This window comes from Nerophis ophidion, linkage group LG24 (assembly GCF_033978795.1).
Source record: "Nerophis ophidion isolate RoL-2023_Sa linkage group LG24, RoL_Noph_v1.0, whole genome shotgun sequence".
Taxonomy (NCBI): Eukaryota; Metazoa; Chordata; class Actinopteri; order Syngnathiformes; family Syngnathidae; genus Nerophis; species Nerophis ophidion.
The window spans coordinates 24,954,116-24,976,749 of NC_084634.1; the positions used below are offsets into that span (position 1 = coordinate 24,954,116).

General features: G+C 39.6%; 1 protein-coding gene across 2 annotated transcripts in view; it reads right to left on the reverse strand.

The window, feature by feature from the left end:
* The window catches only part of map3k5 (mitogen-activated protein kinase kinase kinase 5), a 203,104-nt gene extending 186,352 nt beyond the window's left edge, over positions 1-16,752 (reverse strand). The window contains exon 1 of one of the 2 annotated variants that reach the window (XR_009804115.1): positions 16,053-16,752. Coding sequence is in view for 1 of the 2 variants with exons in the window: in XM_061886260.1 (XP_061742244.1) it covers positions 16,053-16,488 (436 nt within the window). In the remaining variant the exon portion in view is untranslated. The remainder of the gene's footprint in view (positions 1-16,052) is intronic. The other variant, XM_061886260.1, reaches the window with a different exon arrangement.
* Positions 16,753-22,634: the final 5,882 nt, after the last annotated feature.

The following is a 22,634-nucleotide window of genomic DNA, read 5'->3' on the forward strand; positions in this document are numbered from 1 at the left end:
GATTCCTTTCTTTCATGAAGACAAGAATATCAGTTGGTGTATTTGGTTCTGATGACTTGCATTGATTGGAATTAGACAGTGGTGCTGATAACTTCCGCATTTTCAAATGGAGGGAAAAAAAAGTCCTCCTTTCTGTCCAATACCACATGAAAGTGGTTGGATTTGGCATCTCATTTGTCCAACTTGCATACTCGTTTTTAAACACTTTGTTATGAGAGTAGCATATGTGTGTGGCCCTTTAATGTCTGGCAGCAGGTGAGTGACGTCAGTGAGTGTGCGGGTGGGCAAGCAAGTGAGAAAGCGGTCGCCGAGGGGGGGGGAGAAACACATTGGCATCAAACTCCGTAGCTTGCTAGCTTGTGCACGCTAGCTTTCTGAGACTCTTATTTTGTTAGCACAGGCAGGATGAAACAGGTCTTTTATGGTGAAGACCGGAACTGTGCAGTCGGTCTTTAGAGTTTTGACAGTAGGTACGGAGTCTCTAGAAATAAAATGTGTTTCTCTGCGTCCGCCCTGTTAGTGATTTTTTTCTTAAATATGAGCTCGCAGCAGCCAGCGTCATCTCACAAGATCCTCGGGTGCCGAGAATGTCAAACAACTGACGAAAGTGAAGTCTTGGTATGATTGATGATTGCTCATTTTTATGTATATTTTTTAATGCCTGGCTTGAGATCGACTGACACACCCTCCGAGATCGACCAGTCGATCGCGATCGACGTAATGTCCACCCCTGCTCTATTCATTCAATACATAGGATTTCAGCAGGATCTGACATGCTGACATGCTAGCAGAGTAGTAGATTTTTTTTTAAAAAGCTTTTATAATTGTAAAGGACGATGTTTTATCAGCTGATTGCAATAATGTAAATTTGTTTTAACTATTAAACAAACCAAAAATATGACATATTTTATCTTTGTGAAAATATTGGACAGTGTGTTGTCAAGCTTATGAGATGCGATGCAAGTGTAAGCCACTGTGACACTATTGTTCTTTTTTTTGTTTTTATAAATGTCTAATGATAATGTCAATGAGGGATTTTTAATCACTGCTATGCTGAAATTATAACTGATATTGATACTGTTGTTGATAATATTAATTTTTGTTTCACTACTTTTGGTTTCTTCTGTGTCGTGTTTGTGTCTCCTCTCAATTGCTCTGTTTATTGCAGTTCTGAGTGTTGCTGGGTCAGGTTTGGTTTTGGAATCCGATTGCATTGTTATGGTATTGCTGTGTATTATTTTGTTGGATTGATAAAAAAATAAAAAAAAATAAAAAAATTACAAAATTAAAAAAATCGATTTTTTAAAAATGAAAATCGATTCTGAATCGCACAACGTGAGAATCGCGATTCAAATTCGAATCGATTTTTTCCCAAACCCCTAATATATATATATATATATATATATATACATACATACATACACAGTGAAGAAAATAAGTATTTGAACACCCTGCTATTTTGCAAGTTCTCCCACTTAGAAATCATGGAGGGGTCTGAAATGTTCACGGTAGGTGCATGTCCACTGTATGAGAGATAAGCTAAAAAGAAAAATCCAGAATTCACAATCTATGATTATTTAACAATTTATTTCCGTGATACAGCTGAAAATAAGTATTTGAACAGCAACATTAATATTTGGTAGAGTAGCCTTTGTTTGCAATTACAGATGTCAAACATTTCCTGTAGTTCTTCACCAGGTTTGCACAGACTGCAGGAGAGATTTTGGCCCACTCACTCCTCCACACAGATCTTCTCTAGATCAGTCAGGTTTCTGGGCTGTCGCTGAGTAACACAGACTCTCAGCTCCCTCCAAAGATTTTCATTGGATTTAGGTCTGGAGACTGGCTAGGCCACTCCAGAATCTTAATATGGTTCTTACAAAGACACTTCTTGGTTTTTCTGGCTGTGTGCTTTGGGTCACTGTCATGTTGGAAGATCCAGCCACGACTCATCTTCAATGATCTGACTGAGGGAAGGAGGTTTTTGGCCAAAATCTCATAATACATGGCTGCAGTCATCCTCTCCTTAATACAGTACAGTCGTCCTGTCCCATGAGCAGAAAAACACCCCCAAAGCAGGATGCTACCACCTCCATGCTTCACAGTAGGTATGGTGTTCTTGGGATGGTATGCATTATTATTCTTCCTCCAAACACGCATAGTGGAATTATGACCAAAAAGGTCAATTTTGGTCTCATCGGTCCACAAAACTTTCTCCCATGACTCCACTGGATCATCCAAATGGTCCTTGGCAAACTTAAGACGGGCCTTAACATGTGCTGTTTAAGCAGGGGGACCTTCCGTGCCATGCATGATTTCAAACCATGACGTCTTAGTGTATTACCAACAGTGACCATGGAAACAGTAGTCCCAGCTCTTTTCAGGTCATTGACCAAGTCCTGCCGTGTAGTCCTGGGCTGATTCCTCACCTTTTAAGCATCATTGAGACCCCTCAAGGTGATATCTTGCATGGGGCTCCACTCCGATTGAAATTGACCGTCATGTTTAGCTTCTTCCATTTTCTAATGATTGCTCCAACAGTAGACCTTTTTTCACCAAGCTGCTTGCCAATTTCTCTGCAGCCCTTTTCATCCTTGTGGAGTTGTACAATTTTGTCTCTGGTGTCTTTGGACAGGTCTTTGCTCTTAGCCATGCTGAATGTTTGGGTCTTACTGATTGTATGGGGTGGACAGGTGTCTTTATGCAGCTAACGAACTCACACAGGTGAATCTGATTCAGGATCATACAGTGGAGTGGAGGAGGACTTTTAAAAGGCGGACTAACAGGTCTTTGAGGGTCAGAATTCTAGCTGATAGACAGGTGTTCAATACTTATTTTCAGCTGTATCACACGAATACATTGTTAAAAAAATCATAGATTGTGATTTCTGGATTTTTCTTTTTAGGTTATCTCTCATACAGTGGACATGCACCTACCGTGAAAATGTCATACTCCTCCATGATTTCTAAGTGGGGGAACTTGCAAAATAGCAGGGTGTTCAAATACTTATTTTCTTGACTGTATATATATATATATATATATATATATATATATATATATATATATATATATATATATATATATATATATATATATATATATATATATATATATATATATATATATACACACACATATATATATATCTCAGGGTTTCCCACACATTTATTTATTTGTGCCGGCCCGCCACGAAAGAATTACGGCCGCCAAAAATAAAAAAAATTAAAATTAAAAATAAAAATATATTTTTTCTTTTTTTCGGCTTTTGACTCGCTCGACCGCTCATAAAGCAATGGGACTCTGTCTGTGAATGGAGCTTGTAGTTACATATTATATAAATATGTACATAAAGTGTTGTAGTTATATTCCAACTCCGCGTTCTTCTTGGTCATCGCCGCCGCCGCCGCTGCCGCCCAAGTTCATTTTGACAGCTTTGGTAGAAACACCAGTCCACTTGAGAGTCTCACATTCCCTCACGTGGCGGAATGGCGGCAGTTCCTCTAGAGTATCCCAAGGGCTAATTCCTTGTGACCTTGTGCTCTCTCACCTGACATGCTTGCAGAGTCAACAAGAGGGCGGATAAACAACTTAGCCAGCTGACGGGATTTCAGAGACCGGCACGACAATGAATGCCAACGGAGTGCAGGTGGAGGACTTTTAACCTGGCGGCAATGCAGTGCAATGACCAGGTGATCAAGTCTACATTCCACAGCAATGACATGTCACCACAAGCAACTTAAGACCCAAAAGCTCAATTCTTTGCATAAACAGATTACAGGAAGTCAATGTAAACACCACATCAAACTGTGCATAACATCTTCACCCCTTTGACTGTAATGTGGTAAAGTATGGAGGCATATTCAGTTGCCTTGTGGTTTTATATATATATATATATATATATATATATATATATATATATATATATATATATATATATATATATACATATATATATATACATATATATATATATATATATATATATGTATATACAGTGGGGAAAAAAAGTATTTAGTCAGCCACCGATTGTGCAAGATCTCCCACTTAAAATGATGACAGAGGTCTGTAATTTTCATCATAGGTACACTTCAACTGGGAGAGACAAAATGTGACAAGTTGAATTTATACCAAAAAGTTCTATTTTGGTTTCATCTGACCACATGACATTTACCCAATCCTCTGCTGTATCATCCATGTATCCATTTTGGTATAAACTCAACTCGTCGTGTTTGGAGGAAAAAGAATACTGAGTTGCATCCCAAGAACACCATATCTACTGTGAAGCATGGGGGTGGAAACACCATGCTTTGGGGCTGTTTTTCTGCTAAGTGAACAGGACGATTGATTCGTGTTAAGGAAAGAATGAATGGGGCCATGTATCGTAAATATTTTGAGCCAAAACCTAACCTTCAATCAGTGAGAGCTTTGAATGGTTGACCAAATACTTATTTTCCACCATAATTTACAAATAAATTCTTTAAAATTCCAATAATGTAAATTCCTGGATTTTTTTTCACATTCTGTCTCTCACAGTTGAAGTGTACCTATGATGAACATTACAGACCTCTGTCATCATTTTAAGTTGGAGAACTTGCACAATCGGTGACTGACTAAAAACTTGTTTGCCCCACTGTACATACATACATACATACATACATACTATATATATATATAGATATATATATAGATATATATATATATATATATATATATATATATATATATATATATATATATATATATATATATATATATATATATATATATATATATATATAGATGGCTGTGACAGATTTTTTGATAATTGAGCTTTATTGATCAACAGTGGCATCAGGGCTCCTCCTTTGTCGTTTGCTTTTTTCGAGACGCCTGCCATGTGTGAGCGGCGGGAAGAACATCTCCGACTCACTCATGGCAAAGTAATTTAGCGCCACCTGTTGAGTTGTTCATACATACATTTCTTGATGTAGTTTTCAACATCAGTTTTTGCATAATCATGTTTTTGGGCAAACTTGGCTCCTCCAAACTCCAAACTCCTCCTCCGTTATTTGCTTCTTGTTTTTGAACGGCCGCTGTGTGTGAGCACCACCTGTGGATTTGTAAATAAATCTCTAGACCCCACATATGAGACAACCCGTTTGTTTTCAACTTACTGTCCCATATTGGGTCAATATAATACGCAGGAAGTGAGGATCTATGAACTGTTTCGTTTTGAACCAAACTAGGACTGTTTAGCCTTGGGGGAGGTCCATATGTACCGTGACAGGTGTGCAACCTCCACGTTCTGCAGCACTGCTTGTGCATATATACTCAAGGTTTGCACATCCTCCTCCTGCCGCCCATCCTCTCTCGTTCACAGGACCACGTGACTTAGATACTAAAATGGCCAACATCTTGCATTTGAGTAGACCATGACAACCTATCTATGGAAATTAACAAGCGAGGCAGAATCTACAAGAAGATACATTCCCATACGAATTGTAAAACACTTCCAGTGGAAGTTCAGACGAAGACAAACAAATGGGAACTTACAGTGTTTGTACAGGCAGTGATGGGAAGATCAGTTGTACTTTCTGCAGTGGAGTGTATTTGATAGAAATGTCTCCTGAGAGCCACGCTTTAACGCACTTTTGCTGCTTGTAGGTATCCCGGGAACCTTTTTGTTGCCTTTACTCATCATCATCTTTTAGCTGCAGCCAGCAGAGCTGCTGTTGCAGCTATCAAGACGTGTTTATATTGGCTTGCTATTGATTGGACGATCAGTTTCGGGCTGCAGCGATTGATTAGTGGAGGCGATATGGTTTAAAACAGGGGGGTCGAACGCAAACAGGTTTTATCCGGCCCGAGGAATGAGTTTGCCAAGTATAAAAATGAACCTTACATTTTTTAATGAAAGAAACAGCTGTTCTAAATTTGTCCACTGGATGTCGCAATAGCAATTATTTGTATCTTTGTAGATAATGCTACATACGTACAAAATAAACCCCATGATATTGATACATCAGTCGAGGAAAATGATCAAACTACATAAATAACATACTGTAATTTGATTTTCATATCATTTTTTTATCTAAATATTTGAATGAATCGCGATTTTTATTTGTAACGATTCTGAATAGATTCGAAAAACAAAAATCGATTAAAAACACTATTAAAAATTATCTTTTGTCCAGCAAATAATATTGTTGGTGAAGACGCCTTCCGCCCGATTGTAGCTGAGATAGGCGCCAGCGCCCCCCGCGACCCCGTAAGGGAGAAAGCGGTAGAAAATGGATGGATGGAAGACGCCCATATCTGCTGTAAAGATTTATTTTTGAAAAGAGAAGTATTTGATGCTTCTCTTGTTGCCTTAAATAGATTTGACTTTATTAAATGTTTGGGTAGAATTTATAAAAAAAAAAAAAGTTTTGAAATGATACATAAATTTATAACAGCTGTTTATCTATTTAGAGAAGAATGCAGTTGATCATAGAAGTGGCATCCAATGTTGTTAAAAAGTACTGATTTTTAATCAAGAATCATTTTGAAACGAGAATAGTTTCTGAATCGAATTTTTACCCCCAAGAATAAAAACTCTATAGTTGGCAAGATTTATACCATTTATATCGTACGGGCTTTCCCGTACATGTAAATGATCGTGGCATCCCACCGTGGCAAAATAAAAGCCGCACCACCTTAAAAGTTTGGGTTTTTGAACGTGAAAACAAATAATGTAATATATATGAATGGATATACAGTATATAGCCTAGTATTTACGCACTATTGACCAATGATGCGCCGAAAAAGACTTTGATCACTGAAACAGCGCTGCTGTAACAAAAAATGATGTAATATGGACGCACTTTGATAGAGCCGAAATAAACTTGCGGACAGCGATCTACAAAATGTGCATGGTGCAAATTAAGGCTGGGCGATATATATACACGATATATCGCGGATTTGTCTCTGTGCTATATAGAAAATGACTATATAATGATATTCGAGTATACGTTCTCACGCAGTTGCTTTTATCTGCTGGCATTACACTACAGGTTTGTCTCACTCTTTCTTGTCTCTCCTTCTCACAGACAGCAAGCGCACCTTCTTACATACGTCACATATTGTCACGTCATACGTCACATACGTATGACGCCCTCGCGGAGCAGAGAGGTAGCAGCATGGGTTACGTTGGCCGTGGTGCGATTGGTAATACGAGAGAAAGAAGGTGATCTGGTAACAAATGGAGGAAGAATTAATTCACAATAAAAACAGCAGAGGGTCCATCGTCTGGCGGTGGTTCGGCTTCAAGTGGGAATATGTCGAACAGACAACTGTAATTTGTCAAGAGTGCAGCAAAAGCGTCGCTACAAAAAGTAGCATTATTGCTAATATGTTGCATCATTTGAAAAGTCACCTGCTAGAGAATGTAGAGTGATTACTCCGCATGTCAACATCTCCATTCGGTGCCACACCAACAAAATGCAGAGGCAACCATTTCCACATCAACTCCAAATGAAAAAATAGTGAACAACATAAGGAGATAACGTCCGACCACATAGCGATTTGATTTTGTAATATGCAGCTCATTTTTATTTGACAGTTATTGAAATATATTCTGTGACATCATGCACAAAAGTGCACTTTATTTGTTTTAAACTATTGTAGTGGTGTTCTGTACAAAAACTGCACTTTAATTTAGTGTTGTTTTGATGTTATCTTAGTGACATCATGCACAAAAGTGCACTCATAGCTTAAAAAATGAGCATATATTAACGCAGTATGAACAAGAATGTTTTAATGTAGACACATAGAATCATCATACTGCTGTGATTATATGCATCAAGGGTTTATTCAAGGCTAAGGCAAAATATTGCGATATGTATCGTGTATCGTGACATGGCCTAAAAATATCGACATATTAAAGAAAGGCCGTATCGCCCAGCCCTAGTGCGAATATTAAGAGGACAATTGCTGCTTTTATGGAGAGAAAATGCAGTTAAAGCAGCAGTGTCAAGAGTCAGTCTCCATTAACACCAGAAAAAGATGATAGATTTGTTGCTAGCCGTTTTTGAAAAGTTTTAAAAAAGTCACTAAAAGGATTCAAAAAATTTCTAGAAACTTCTCGACAAAATACATTGCACAATAAGCAGCAACAATTGAAAATAAGAGCAATAAAATATTGTTTTCGGAAAAAAAAAATATTTACACTAATCAATAATACCACAGATTTATTTTCAAATATATGTGTAACATTTGGTTAGCCCTTTTAAAAATATTTGCACCATCGCATATGCAAATTGTCATTTTTACCACTTCACCACCGCCACAGGTATGTTGACAATCTGGGGGAAACCCCGTCATATATCTTCAATACTGCGCAACCCTCCCATGTAGGTTCATGTACAAAAGTAAGTTCACTTCTTTTTACACTTGGTTGACACTTGATAATGTCAAAAAAAAATCTTCAAATTACCTGTATCGTAAGTAAAAGTTAAAATTTTGCAATGACTGCAAGGTTTAAGCATCTTATGCTTATAGGCTCAGGTAGAAAAACTTATTTTTACACTTTTAGACATGAGCTGTGCTGATGAATCAAGTTGTTTGGTAACAATTTCCATTATTTCCTACAACGTGATTTCAAAAATATGGACAAATCAAAGGTGGATGAGCTTCCTGGTAGAGCGTTAACTGTATTTTGGAAACAGGAAGCATATCTATTTACCTCAAGGAAGTATTTCATGACTAACATTAGTGCAACAAGACTACAGGGTATAGTTTAGAGCAGGGGTCACCAACGTGGTGCCCGCGGGCACCAGGTAGCCCGTAAGGACCAGATGAGTCGCCCGCTGGCCTGTTCTAAAAATATCTCAAATAGCAGCACTTACCAGTGAGCTGCCTCTATTTTTTTAAATTGTGTTTATTTACTAGCAAGCTGGTCTCGCTTTGCTCGACATTTTTAATTCTAAGAGAGACAAAACTCAAATAGAATTTGAAAATCCAAGAAAATATTTTAAAGACTTGGTCTTCACTTGTGTAAATAAATTCTTTTTTTTTTTACGATGCTTCTTGTAACTTCGCTTCTTATAACTTTTAGAAAGACAATTTTAGAGAAAAAAATACAACCTTAAAAATGATTTTAGGATTTTTAAAAACATATACCTTTTTACCTTTTAAATTCCTTCCTCTTCTTTCCTGACAATTTAAATCAATGTTCAAGTATTTTTTTTTTTTTTGTGGAAAGAATAATAAATACATTTTGATTTAATTCTTCATTTTAGCTTCAGTTTTTCCGACGAAGAATATTTGTGAAATATTTCTTCAAACTTATTATGATTACAGTTCAAAAAAAATATTCTGGCAAATCTAGAAAATCTGTAGAATCAAATTTACATCTTATTTCAAAGTCTTTTGAATTTCTTTTAAAATTTTTGTTCTGGAAAATATAGAAGAATTAATGATTTGTCTTTGTTAGAAATATAGCTTGGTCCAATTTGTTATGTATTCTAACAAAGTGCAGATTGGATTTTAACCTATTTAAAACATGTCATCAAAATTCGAAAATTAATCTAAATCGGGAAAAATTACTAACGATGTTCCATAAATTCTTTTTTAGTTTTTTTCTAAAAGATTCGAATTAGCTAGTTTTCCTCTTCATTTTTTTCGGTTGAGTTTGGAATGTTAAAGAGTCGAAATTGAACATAAAATATGTTTCAAAATTTAATTTTCATTTTTTGTGTGTTTTCTCCTCTTTTAAACCGTTCAATTAAGTGTTTTTTTCATCATTTATTCTCTTCTAAAAACCTTCCGTAAAAAGAAAAAAAATGTATGACGGAATGACAGACAAAAATACCCATTTTCATAAGTATATAAAGATTTATTTATTAAAGGTAAATTGAGTAAATTGGCTATTTCTTGCAATTTCTTTAAGTGTGTATCAAACTGGTAGCCCTTCGCATTAATCAGTACGCAAGAAGTAGCTCTTGGTTTCAAAAAGTTTGGTGACCCCCCTGGTTTAGAGCAGTGGTGCCCGTGGGCCACAATTGGCCCGCTGGGTCTTTTTGTGTAGCCCCCAAAGGATGGGAACGTCATTATTTACATTTAGGTTATTTGTGTTTCAGACTTAAAATCGGGGGTTTCCTGATCCAATATTGATATCGGCATGTGATCAGCAACAACACAAATATCGTATGATATCAGCTTGCATGTAAAATCTCTGATACACGCAGTCCTGCAGTGCGTGAACTGGTGCAAAGCTAGTGAACGTCTAAATGTCGTCCCACAAGGTTGGTATTTTCTTGTGTATTTGTCAATTACAAAAAGGTAAACATGGCAGGCAACTAGGAGCGAACCGCCACACAACAGCTAAGCAAACAATAGCACACAAGCTAAACATACTGTACATAAGTGACCTTCCTTGAACAATACTGCATTTGTCAAAATAAACAAGCATTGAATATTATTTACACACACAAAGTCTCCGAGAAAGAAGTGTATTAGAAAGTATTTAGTAACAAACGTGACCACATCATTCCACCTACTGCGTCATCGGCTTATCTTAAAGGCCTCCTGAAATGAGATTCTCTTATTTAAACTGGAATAATAGGTCCATTCTATGTGTCATACTTGATCATTTCGCGATATTGCCATATTTTTGCTGAAAGGATTTAGTAGAGAACATCGACGATAAAGTTTGCAACTTCTGGGGTTAATAAAAAAGCATTGCCTTTACCGGAAGTAGCAGACGATGATGTCACAAGGGTGAGGGGCTCCTCACGTCCTCACATTGTTTATAATGGGAGCCTCCAGCAGCAAGAGCTATTCGGACTAAAAAACGACAATTTCCCCATTCAGTTGAGCGAGGATGAAATATTTATGGATGATATTGATAGCGAAGGACGAGAAATTTTAAAAATAAAAAAAATAAAACAAAAAGCGATGGCTCCAGGCGGCGGCAGTGTGAGCGTTTCAGATGTAATTAGACACATTTACTAGGATAATTCTGGAAGATCCCTTATCTGCTTATTGTTTTAATAGTGTTTTAGTGAGATTGTAAAGACATACCTTGAGGTCGGATGTCTGCGGTGAACACGCAGTGTCCCAGTGAGAAGCCAAGCTCACAACTGCCTTTTAAACAGCTACTCCAGGAGGACGAATAATCCAATGATGTCTCCGGTACGATATAAATCACAATTTTCCCATCCAAAAACATGCTGGTTGAAGTAGTGAAACATGTTCGCTTGACCGCTGTGTGTTAAAAACAAAGAAACACCGGCTGTGTCTCGGTGCTAAAGACAGTTGCAATACACCGCTTTCCACCGTCAGCATTGTTCTTTATAGTCTCCATTATAAATTGAACAAATTGCAAAAGATTCAGCAACACAGATGTCCAGAATACTGTTTAATTGCGCAATGAAAAGAGACGACTTTTAGCCTTAAGTGGTGCTGCTCTAATATTTCCTGACAGTCCGTGACGTCAAGCGCACGTATCATCATTCCACGACGTTTTCAACAAGAAACTCTGTGGGAAATTTAAAATTTCAATTTAGTGAACTAAAAAGGCCGTATTGGCATGTGTTGCAATGTTAATATTTCATCATTGATATATAAACTATCAGACTGCGTGGTCGGTAGTAGTGGGTTTCAGTAGGCCTTTAATTAATTACTACTCCACTTTGAATCAAAGACAACATGAGTCCATTCCAGACAATTAATAATAAATAAGTTAGGGCAGGGGGTCGCACCTCAGGGCCGCGGGATGAGTTTGCCAAGTATAAAAATTAACCTGAAATTTTTGAATGAAAGAAACAGCTGTTTTAAATGTGTCCACTGGCAATTATTTGTATTTTTGTAAATGATGCTCCATATGTACAAAATAAACCACATGATGTTAGTACATCAGTCGGGGAAAATGATCAAACTACATAAATGACATACTGTAATTTGATTTTGATAGAATTAGTTTATCTTGATAAAATAAAAATATCATCAATGAGTTGACTGATGAACATTATCACATAATTTGTTCAGAAAATACAAATAAAAGTTAAAGTACAACTGATAGTCACACATGCACCAGGTGTGGTGAAATTAAACTCTGCATTTGACCCATCCCCTAGTTCCACCCCCCGGGATGTGAGGGGAGCAGAGAGCAGCAGCGGTGCCGCGCTCGGAATGTGCTTGTTTTATTTTTAAACGAAGAAAACAATCTGAAGTTGTCTGTATTTTTAAGTTATCGTGCCGTGATTTTACCGGTCCGGCCCACTTGGGAGTAGATTTTTCTCCATGTGGCCCCTAATCTAAAATTAGTTTGACACCCCTGGTCTAAAATCTATATGGCGATATACACTATATTGCCCAAAGTATTTGGCCACCCATCCAAATGATGAGAATAAGTTGTCCTTATCACTTGGCCCGGTGTATAAAATCAAGCACTTAGGCATTGAGACTGTTTCTAAAAACATTTGTGAAAAAATGGGCCCCTCTCAGTGATATCCAACTGTCATAGGATGCCACCTGTGCAACAAATCCAGTCGTGAAATTTCCTTGCTCCTAAATATTCCAAAGTCGACTTCATTATAGGAAAAGTGAAGAGTTTGGGAACAACAGCAACTCAGCCACGAAGTGGGAGGCCACGTAAACTGACAGAGAGGGGGCAGCTGATACTGAAGCGCATAGTGCAAAGACTTTCTGCACAGTCAGTTGCTACAGAGCTCCAAACTTCATGTGACCTTCTAATTTGCCCATGTACAGTACGCAGAGAGCTTCATGGAATGGGTTTCCATGGCCAACCAGCTGCATTTAAGCCATACATCACCAAATCCAATACAAAACACGTCGCCACTGGACTCTCGAGCAGTGGACACGCGTTCTCTGGAGTGATGAATCACACTTTTACATCTGGCAATTTGATGGACGAGTCTGGGTTTGGAGGTTGCCAGGAGAACAGTACATTTCAGACTGCATTGTGCCGAGTGTGACATTTGGTGGAGGAGGAATTATGGGGTGGGGTTGCTTCTCAGGAGTTGGGCTTGTCCTCTTAGTTTCAGTGAAAGGAACTTTGAATGCTCCAGGATACCAAAACATTTTGGACAATTCCATGGCATGGCACTTCCAGTTCATATGAGAGTAAAGGCAGGTGGCCAAATACTTTTGGCAATATAGTGTATATTGCAGCCTCCTTTGGTAACGATGTAGTGAAGTGAAGTGAATTATATTTTATATTGCGCTTTTTCTCTAGTGACTCAAAGCGCTTTACATAGTGAAACCCAATATCTACTGTAAGTTACATTTAAACCAGTGTGGGTGGGACTGGGAGCAGGTGGGTAAAGTGTCTTGCCCAAGGACACAACGGCAGTGACTAGGATGGCGGAAGCAGGGAGTGAACCTGCAACTCTCAAGTTGCTGGCACAGCCACTCTACCAACCAACTGTATATCATGATATCATTTTTGGTATGTAAATTATAATATAAACATTTCAAAAGGGGTTACAAATGTAGTAGCTGACATAGGTAGAAACATGTCTCATTACCAATCGTATTGTTTTCTCAAAATTATTATTAATATACTTGCCAAGTTTCTGTTAATATCTAGTTACTTTCTATTGTGGCATGATTCTATCTAAAATGTAATAAAAAATGTGTAATCTGTTGTTTGTATACTTAATATTAGTTTTGGCTGTATGTCACATTTTTATATGTATACATTTTATTTGCATATATTTTAAAAATCTCAAAAAATATATTTACAAATACGTGTTTGTTTAGACAAATTATTTATTTATTTGTGTATCACATTTGTATTTCTATATTTATTTGATTTATGCATATGTATTTTCAAGGCCTACTGAAACCCACTACTGCCGACCACGCAGTCTGATAGTTTATATATCAATGATGAAATATTAACATTGCAACACATGCCAATACGGCCTTTTTAGTTTACTAAATTACAATTTTTAATTTCCCGCGAAGTGTCGTGTTGAAAACGTCGTGGTATGATGACGCGTATGATGACGCGTGCGTTTGACGTCACCAGTTGTAGCGGACATTATTTTCCAAACCCGATCCAAGCTATAAGTAGTCTGCTTTAATCGCATAATTACAAAGTTTTCTGGACATCTGTGTTGCTGAATCTTTTGCAATTTGTTCAATTAATAATGGAGAAGTCAAAGTAGAAAGATGGCGGTGGGAAGCTTTTAGTCTTTAGCCACACAAACACAGCCCGTGTTACCTTGTTTAAAATTCCCGAAGATTAAGCTTTACTATGGATCAGAGCGGTCAAGCAAACATGGATCCCGAGTACATGTCAACCGGCAGTTTTCGGTGAGAAAATTGTGGTAATAAGTCGCCTCTTACCGGAGACATCAGCTGAGCTTTCGTCCTGCTGCAGCTTCGTGACTTCCCTCAGAGACTCTGGCGTCAACACACCTGTGGCCACACCCCTACAACTTTCAGTTACTATTTAATCTCGCTAAAACAGTAGCAACACAATAGGCAAATAAGGGATTTTCCAGAATTATCCTAGTAAATGTGTCTAATAACATCTGAATCGCTCCCACTGCAATCACCTTTTTTTTCTTCTACTCCTTCACTCTAAATTTCCTCATCCACAAATCTTTCATCCTCGCTCAAATTAATGGAGAAATTGTCGATTTCTCGGTCCGAATAGCTCTAGCTGCTGATGGCTATGATTGTAAACAATGTGAGGAAGTGAGGAGCCCTACAACCCGTGACGTCACGCGCAGATCGTCTGATACTTCCGATAAAGGCAAGGCTTTTCTATTAGCGACCAAAAGTTGCAAACTTTATCGATGTTCTCTACTAAATCCTTTCAGCAAAAATATGGCAATATCGCAAAATGTTCAAGTATGACACATAGAATGAACCTGCTATCCCCGTTTAAATAAGAAAATCTAATTTCAGTAGGCCTTTGACATTAGTTTTGGCTGTATATCACATTTTTATATTTATACATTTTATTTTAAAAATCTCAAAAATATATTTATAAATACGTGTTTATTTATACACATTATTTATTTATTTGTGTATCACATTTGTATTTGTATATTTCTTTGATTTATGCATACCGTATTTCCTTGAATTATTGCCGGGTCAAACTCGCTTCGCAAAATAATTAGCGCATGCTTAGTATTACCGCCTGGTCAAACTCATGACGTCACGAGAGACACTTCCCCTGTCATCATTTTCAAAATGGAGGAGGCTGATTTCAATACTGGTAATTTGAAATCGCATAAAGGGAAGAAGATTGAGAGCGATTCAGTAGGATTTAAAGTCCAAGCTTACATCACACTCAAATTTTTACTGCATAACTTTGGTAAGTGCCTGAGTGAGAAGAGGTTTTAAAATAATTAGCACATGCTTACTTTTACCGCATGCCTTTGGTAAGCGCAGGAGTGAGAAGAGGTTTTGAAATAATTGGTGCATGCTTACTTTTACCGCATGCCTTTGGTAAGCGGAGGAGTGAGAAGGTGTTTTAAATTAATTAGCGCCCCAGCGGCAATTCAAGGAAATACGGTATGTATTAATATCATATATGTAAGTTGATATGAGACAATTTGGCGTGGCGAAGTTGGTAGAGTGGCTGTGCCAGCAATCTGAGGGTTACTGGTTCAATCCCCACCTTCTATCATCCTAGTAACGTCCGTTGTGTCCTTGGGCAAGACACTTCACCCTTGCTCCTGATGGGTCCTGGTGAGCGCCTTGCATGGCAGCTCCCACCATCAGTGTGTGAATGGGAAAATGTGGAAATACTGTCAAAGCGCTTTGGGCTCCTTAAACAGGGGTAAAAAAGCACTATAGAAGTACAACCCATTTACCACTACTTCCACATTTTTCAAACTTTGAAAGCACAACATTAAAATCCAAACATTTTCAAAGTCTTTAACCCTGAGTAAACGATACCAGCAATAAAAGGGACGTGTATTGGCATGCAAAAGTGACTGCTGAGCCCAGAGCAACCTGTCTTGCAGCCAAAACTTTTGAAGGCAACAATCAACAGGAGAGCATTCCTGCAGCCTGCAGTCATTAGTCGTGACAGTGCACAGAAATAATACCTGCGTTGTAGAAGCGGTCCAGCACTGTGGTCTCTCCGAAATCCAGTTTCCCGAAGTGGACCGTCTCCAGTTTGCTGCCCACGGAGCTGCAGGCGTCCTTCAGGCATTGCAGCGCCATGCACTCGGCGTTGTTATTCGTCTGGTTGGGCTCGTTGTTGAGCACGTAGGCGACACTCACCGGCCTGTTCTTGCACGACTTGCCGGTGGACAGCAGGCCGCCGTCGTGGTCGCAGCTTGCGGAAGTCTGGCCGGATCCTGTGAGGGGATTCTGCCAGAAAGTCCCCGCTGCTGGGACCGGAGCACCGGGGGCTCCACGGGCGGCGGCGGCGGCGGCGGTGGTGGTGGTGGTGTCCACGCCGACATTATTACCCCCTCTGGCGGGGAAATTAGCCACGATGCAAGGCACGGGCAAGGAGATCCCGTCCTCTTGACTCATGTTGTCGGTGTTTTTTAAAGCGCGCGGCAGCGTGGCCGTGGGAGCTCCATGGCGCACGGTGGGTACGCGTGGCGGCGGAGGAGGACGAGGAGGAGGAGGTTGAGGGTCACACACAAGCCATGCATGCGGCGACTCAACCTTGCATTCTTTACTGCTGTGCCATGCGTGGCAGATCCACGCAGGAAAAGACACGATAAAGTACACCAACGGCCGTCGCACCCTGCCCACTTCCCACTGTTATCTAGCCCGACTTGTACTGCGGGTGGGCGGGGACAAACTACGGGAAGCGGAGGGTGTGTGGGCGGGGACACGAGGACCACGTGGGAGCCTATCAAAGGGCTCTTTCACAATAATAACATCAGTTCACTTTCCTTTTTTTTGTTGTGTAATATGGCACTTTAAAGGCCTACTGAAATGAGATTTTCTTATTTAAGCAGGGATAGCAGGTCCATTTTATGTGTCATTCTTGATCATTTTGCGATATTGCCATATTTTTGCTGAAAGGATTAAGTAGAGAACATCGACGATAAAGTTTGCAACTGGAGAAATGCCCTGCCTCTACCGGAAGTCGCAGAAGATGACTTCACATGTTGAGGGCTCCTCATATATTCACATTGATTTTAATGGGAGATGTCACGCCAAATTTCTTCTCCCTACAAACGACTCCCCGCCCCCATTTACTTCCGGGGTCATGATTAATAAAGAACGTTTTGTTAACGCTATATTAGAAAAATATAACGCTATATTAGAAAAATATAACGCTATATTATAAAAAAAATTAAAAAAACAATTTACAAACAACCTATGGGATGACATAAGAGGGAACGTGACCCCGGAAGTAAATGTGTCATCCCAAAGCTTGTGTTTGTGAATTGTTTTTTTTTTTTTTTTTTATAATATTGCGTTAACAAAACGTCTGTATTAATCATGACCCCGGAAGTAAATGGGGAGAGGGGCGGGGGGAGGTTTTTGTAGGGGGTAAGAAATTTGGCGCGACAGAGCCTCCAACAAAAACAGCTATTTGGACCGAGAAAACAACAATTTCCCCATTAATTTGAGCGAGGATGAAAGATTTGTGTTTGAGGATATTGATAGCGACGGACTATAAAAAAAAAACAATTGTAACTGAGGAAGTTGTAAACAGCCCTTTAAATCTTATGACACTGAGTTGAATGATATGGATACATTGGTTATTGGTTACTAGTAGGGGTGTATTTGTATTGAACCGTTTCGGTACGGGGGTTTCGGTTCGGTTTGGAGGTGTACCGAACAAGTTTCCACACGGACATATTAGGTAGCGCACCGCACGTTGTGTAAACAATGCAGAGAGAGGCAATACACACGGCATGCTAGCAGCGACCGGGCTAGGACAACATGCAAAAGCCAGAGCTGGAAGACCCTACTGCCTCGTTAACATCTCCCCTTTGGGAACACATCAGCTTCGCGGTGCGATACAACAATGGAGGACGGAGGTTTGCCGACATTTTTCAGCAGCAGTAGGGTATGCTTCTGCCAACACGTCAAACATGCTAACCCCTTTGAAGCGGCACCACCCCAAAGTCAACCTCGCTTTAAAGGCCTACTGAAATGAGATTTTCTAATTTGAACGGGGATAGCAGGTCCATTCTATGTGTCATACTTGATCAATTCGCGATATTGCCATATTTTTGCTGAAAGGATTTAATAGAGAACATCGACGATAAATTTCGCAACTGGAGAAAAGTCCTGCCTCTACCGGAAGTCGCAGAAGATGACGCCACATGTTAATGGCTCCTCATATATTCACATTGTTTTTAAAGGCCTACTGAAACCCACTACTACTGACCACGCAGTCTGATATTTTATATATCAGTGATGAAATATTAACATTGCAACACATGCCAATACGGCTTTTTTAGTTTACTAAATTACAATTTTAAATTTCCCGGGAGTTTCGCCTTCGAAACGTCGTGTAATGATGACGTGTACGGGTGACGTCACGGGTTTTAGGAAGTGTGAGCGGTACGCACACACACAGCTAAAAGTCGTCTGCTTTAACGGGATAATTACACAGTATTTTGGAGATCTGTGTTGCTGAATCTTTTTCAATTTATTCAATTAATATTGGAGAAGTCACAGTAGAAAGATGGAGTTGGGAAGCTTTAGCCTTTAGCCACACAAACACACGGTGATTCCTTGTTTAAAATTCCGGGAGGTGAAAATTTACTATGGATCAGAGCGCGGTCAAGCAGACGTGGATCCCAAACGAATGTCAACCAGCAGGTTTCGGTGAGAAAATTGAAACCGAAAAATTTGGTTAAAAAGTCAGTTCTTACCGGAGAAAAGCTGAGCTTGTGCCGTCCATAGCTGCCGTCGACTCCCCTGAGACACTGCGCGTCAACACCCGGCCGTGGACGTACACTTCCGACTATCAGGTACTATTAAACTCACTAAAACACTAGCAACACAATATAAAGATAAGGGATTTCCCAGAATTATCCCAGAAAATGTCTTTGAAAACAGCGGAATATGTCCCATTGCTATCGCGTTTTTTTTTTTTAACTTGTTTTTTTTTTTTTTTCTAGTCCGTCACTATCAATATCCTCAAACACGAAATGAACGATTCATTCTCACTCAAATTAATGGGGAAATTGTTGTTTTTCGGTCCGAATAACTGTTTTTGTTGGAGACTCCCGTTAAAATCAATGGGAATATATAAGGAGCCATCAACATGTGACGTCATAGTCTGCGACTTCCAGTAAAGGCGAGGCTTTTTCAGGAAGTACCAAAATGGGCGAAATTTATCGTCGATTTTCCCTACTAAATCCTTTCAGCAAAAATATGGCAATATCACAAAATGATTTAGTATGACACATAGAATGGACCTGCTATCCCCGTTTAAATAAGAAAATTTCATTTCAGTAGGCTTTTAATGGGAGCCTCCAACCAAAACAGCTATTTGAACCGAGAAAACGACAATTTCCTCATTAATTTGAGCGAGGATGAAAGATTCTTGTTTGAAGATATTGATAGCGACGGACTAGGGGAAAAAAAAAAACGTGATTGCAATCGCGTTGCACTGAGACGGATTCATATGTTTTTAGAGACATTTACTAGGATAATTCTGGGAAATCCCTTATCTTTCTATTTTGCTGCTAGTGTTTTAGTGAGTTTAATAGTACCTGATAGTCGGAAGTGTACGTCCTCGGCCGGGTTTTGACGCGCAGTGTCTCAGGGAAGTCGATGGCGGCTGTACGGGAGGCGCAAGCTCAGCTGATATCCGGTAAGTGGCAACTTTTTAACCACAATTTTCTCACCGAAACCCGTTGGTTGACAAGTGGTCGGGATCCATGTCCGCTGTGATCCATTGGAAAGTTTCCACTCCGTGAATTTTAAACAAGGAATCACCGTGTGTTTGTGTGGCTAAAGGCTAAAGCTTCCCAACTCCGTTGTTCTACTTTGACTTCTCCAATATTAATTGAACAAATTGCAAAAGATTCACTAACACAGATGTCCAGAATACTGTGTAATTATGCCGTTAAAGCAGACGACTTTTAGCTGTGTGTGTGCGCAGCGCTCATATTCATAACAGCCCGTGACGTCACGTGTACATGTCATCATTACGCAACGTTTTCAAGAAAAAAGTCCCGGGAAATTTAAAATTGCAATTTAGTAAACTAAAAAGGCTGTATTGACATGTGTTGCACTGTTAATATTTCATCATTGATATATAAACTATCAGACTGTGTGGTGGGGAGTAGTGGGTTTCAGTAGGCCTTTAACTCACACCGACTTCATATTACTACATCAACTATTTTAATGACTCTTCTTTAAATAATATAGCAGGACTGTGATAGGAGAGAACACTATTTCACACCTGTGCTTAATGAAAGTGCGTTGCAGGGATTACCGTAATTACTAACAAAATACTGACAACACATTCCGAAAACATATGCAAAAAAAATAAATAAATAAATGTTCATTTGAGAAACAGACGGCTTCTTTCTTTCCTGTCTCAAGGTGGACATCTAGTGGCGGAAATACAATATTACAGTTCCCTTCACTGATCAGGGCAAATCAAAGGCCTACTGCAGTGTTTTTCAACCTTTTTTGAGCAAAGCCACATGTTTTGCGTTGAAAAAATCTGGAGGCACACCACCATCAGAAATCATTAAAAAACAAATCTCAGTTGACATTAAAACGTCGTTTTCGCAATTGTTGGATACGACTTTAAACCATAACCAAGCAATATAGGCCTTGTCTCAAAGTAGGTGTGCGCTCACCACCTGTCACATCACACCCTGACTTATTTTGAGTTTTCTTGTGTGTAGTGTTTAAGTTCTTGTCTTGGCTCCTATTTTGCTGGCTTTTTCTCTTTTTTTGGTATTTTCCTGAATCAGTTTTCATGTCTTCCGTTGAGCGATATTTCCCGCATCTACTTAGTTTTAGCAATCAAGAATATTTCAGTCGTATTTACCCTTCTTTGTGGGGACATTGTCGATTGTCATGTCATGTTCGTATGTACATTGTGGACGCCGCATTTGCTCCACAGTAAGTCTTTGCTGTCGTCCAGCATTCAATTTTTGTTTACTTCGTAACCAGTTCAGTTTTAGTTTTGTTCTCCATAGCCTTCCCTAAGCTTCAATGCCTTTTCTTAAAGGCCTACTGAAACCCACTACTACCGACCATGCAGTCTGATAGTTTATACATCAATGATGAAATATTAACATTGCAACACATGCCAATACGGCCGGTTTTGTTTACTAAATTACTGCGGAAATTCCTGTTGAAAACGTTGCGGAATGATGACGCGTTTGTGACGTTATTGGTTGGGGGGGACATTTTAGTCCAGCACCACTTACGGCTAAAAGTTGTCTCTTTTTATCACATAATTTACACAGTAATTTGGACATCTGTGTTGCTGAATATTTTGCAATTTGTTCAATTAATAATGGAGACTATAAAGAAGAATGCTGTTGGTGGAAAGCGGTGGATTGCAGCTGTCTTTAGCAACCGAAACACAGCTAGTGTTTCTTTGTTTGTTGTGAAGCTTTAACACAGAGCGGCCAAGCAAACATGTTTTTCTACGTCAACCAGCAAGTTTTTGGATGGGAAAATTGTGATATTAAGTCGGCTCTTACCGGAGAATTGAGTGGATTATGCGACCTCCTCCTGTAGCTGTCAAAAAGGCAGCTGTGATCTTGGCTCCTCCATTGGCTTCTCTGAGAGACACCGGCATTCACCGCAGCCCTCCGGCTTTCAGGTATGCCTTTATAATCTCACTAAAACACTATTAGCACAATAAGCAGATAAGGGATTTTCCAGAATTATCCTAGTAAATGTGTCACTGAATCGCTCACACTGTCGTCGCCTGGAGCCGTCGGCTTTTTTTTTCTTTCTTTCTTTAGTGCTTCACTCTAACTTTCCTCATCCACAAATCTTTCATCCTCGTTCAAATTAATGGGGAACTCGTCGCTTTCTCTGTCCGAATTGCACTTTCTGCTGGTGGCTATGATTATAAAAATGTAAGGATGTGAGGAGCCCTACAACCCGTGACGTCACGCGCACATCGTCTGCAACTTCCGGTAGAGGCAAGGCTTTTTTATTAGCGACCAAAAGTTGCGAACTTTATCGTTGATGTTCTCTACTAAATCCCTTCAGCAAAAATCTGGCAATATTGCGAAATGATCTAGTATGACACATAGAATGGACCTGCTATCCCCGTTTGAATAAGAAAATCTCATTTCAGTAGGCCTTTAAGGCCCGTTAAGATTTGTAATCTGGCCCGCCGGACTTTCATCCATCCCATTCATCCATTTTTCCACCGCTTATTCCCTTTGGGGTCACGGGGGGCGCTGGTGCCCATCTCAGCAACAATCGGGCGGAAGGCGGCGTACACCCTGGACAAGTCGCCACCTCATCGCAGGGCCAACACAGATAGACAGACAACATTCACACTCACATTCACACACTAGGGCCAATTTAGTGTTGCCAATCAACCTATCCCCAGGTGCATGTCTTTGGAGGTGGGGGAAAGCCGGAGTACCCGTAGGGGACCCACGCAGTCACGGGGAGGACATGCAAATTCCACACAGAAAGATCCCGAGCCGGGGATTGAACCCTGACTACTCAGGACCTTCGTATTGTGAGGCAGACACACTAACCCC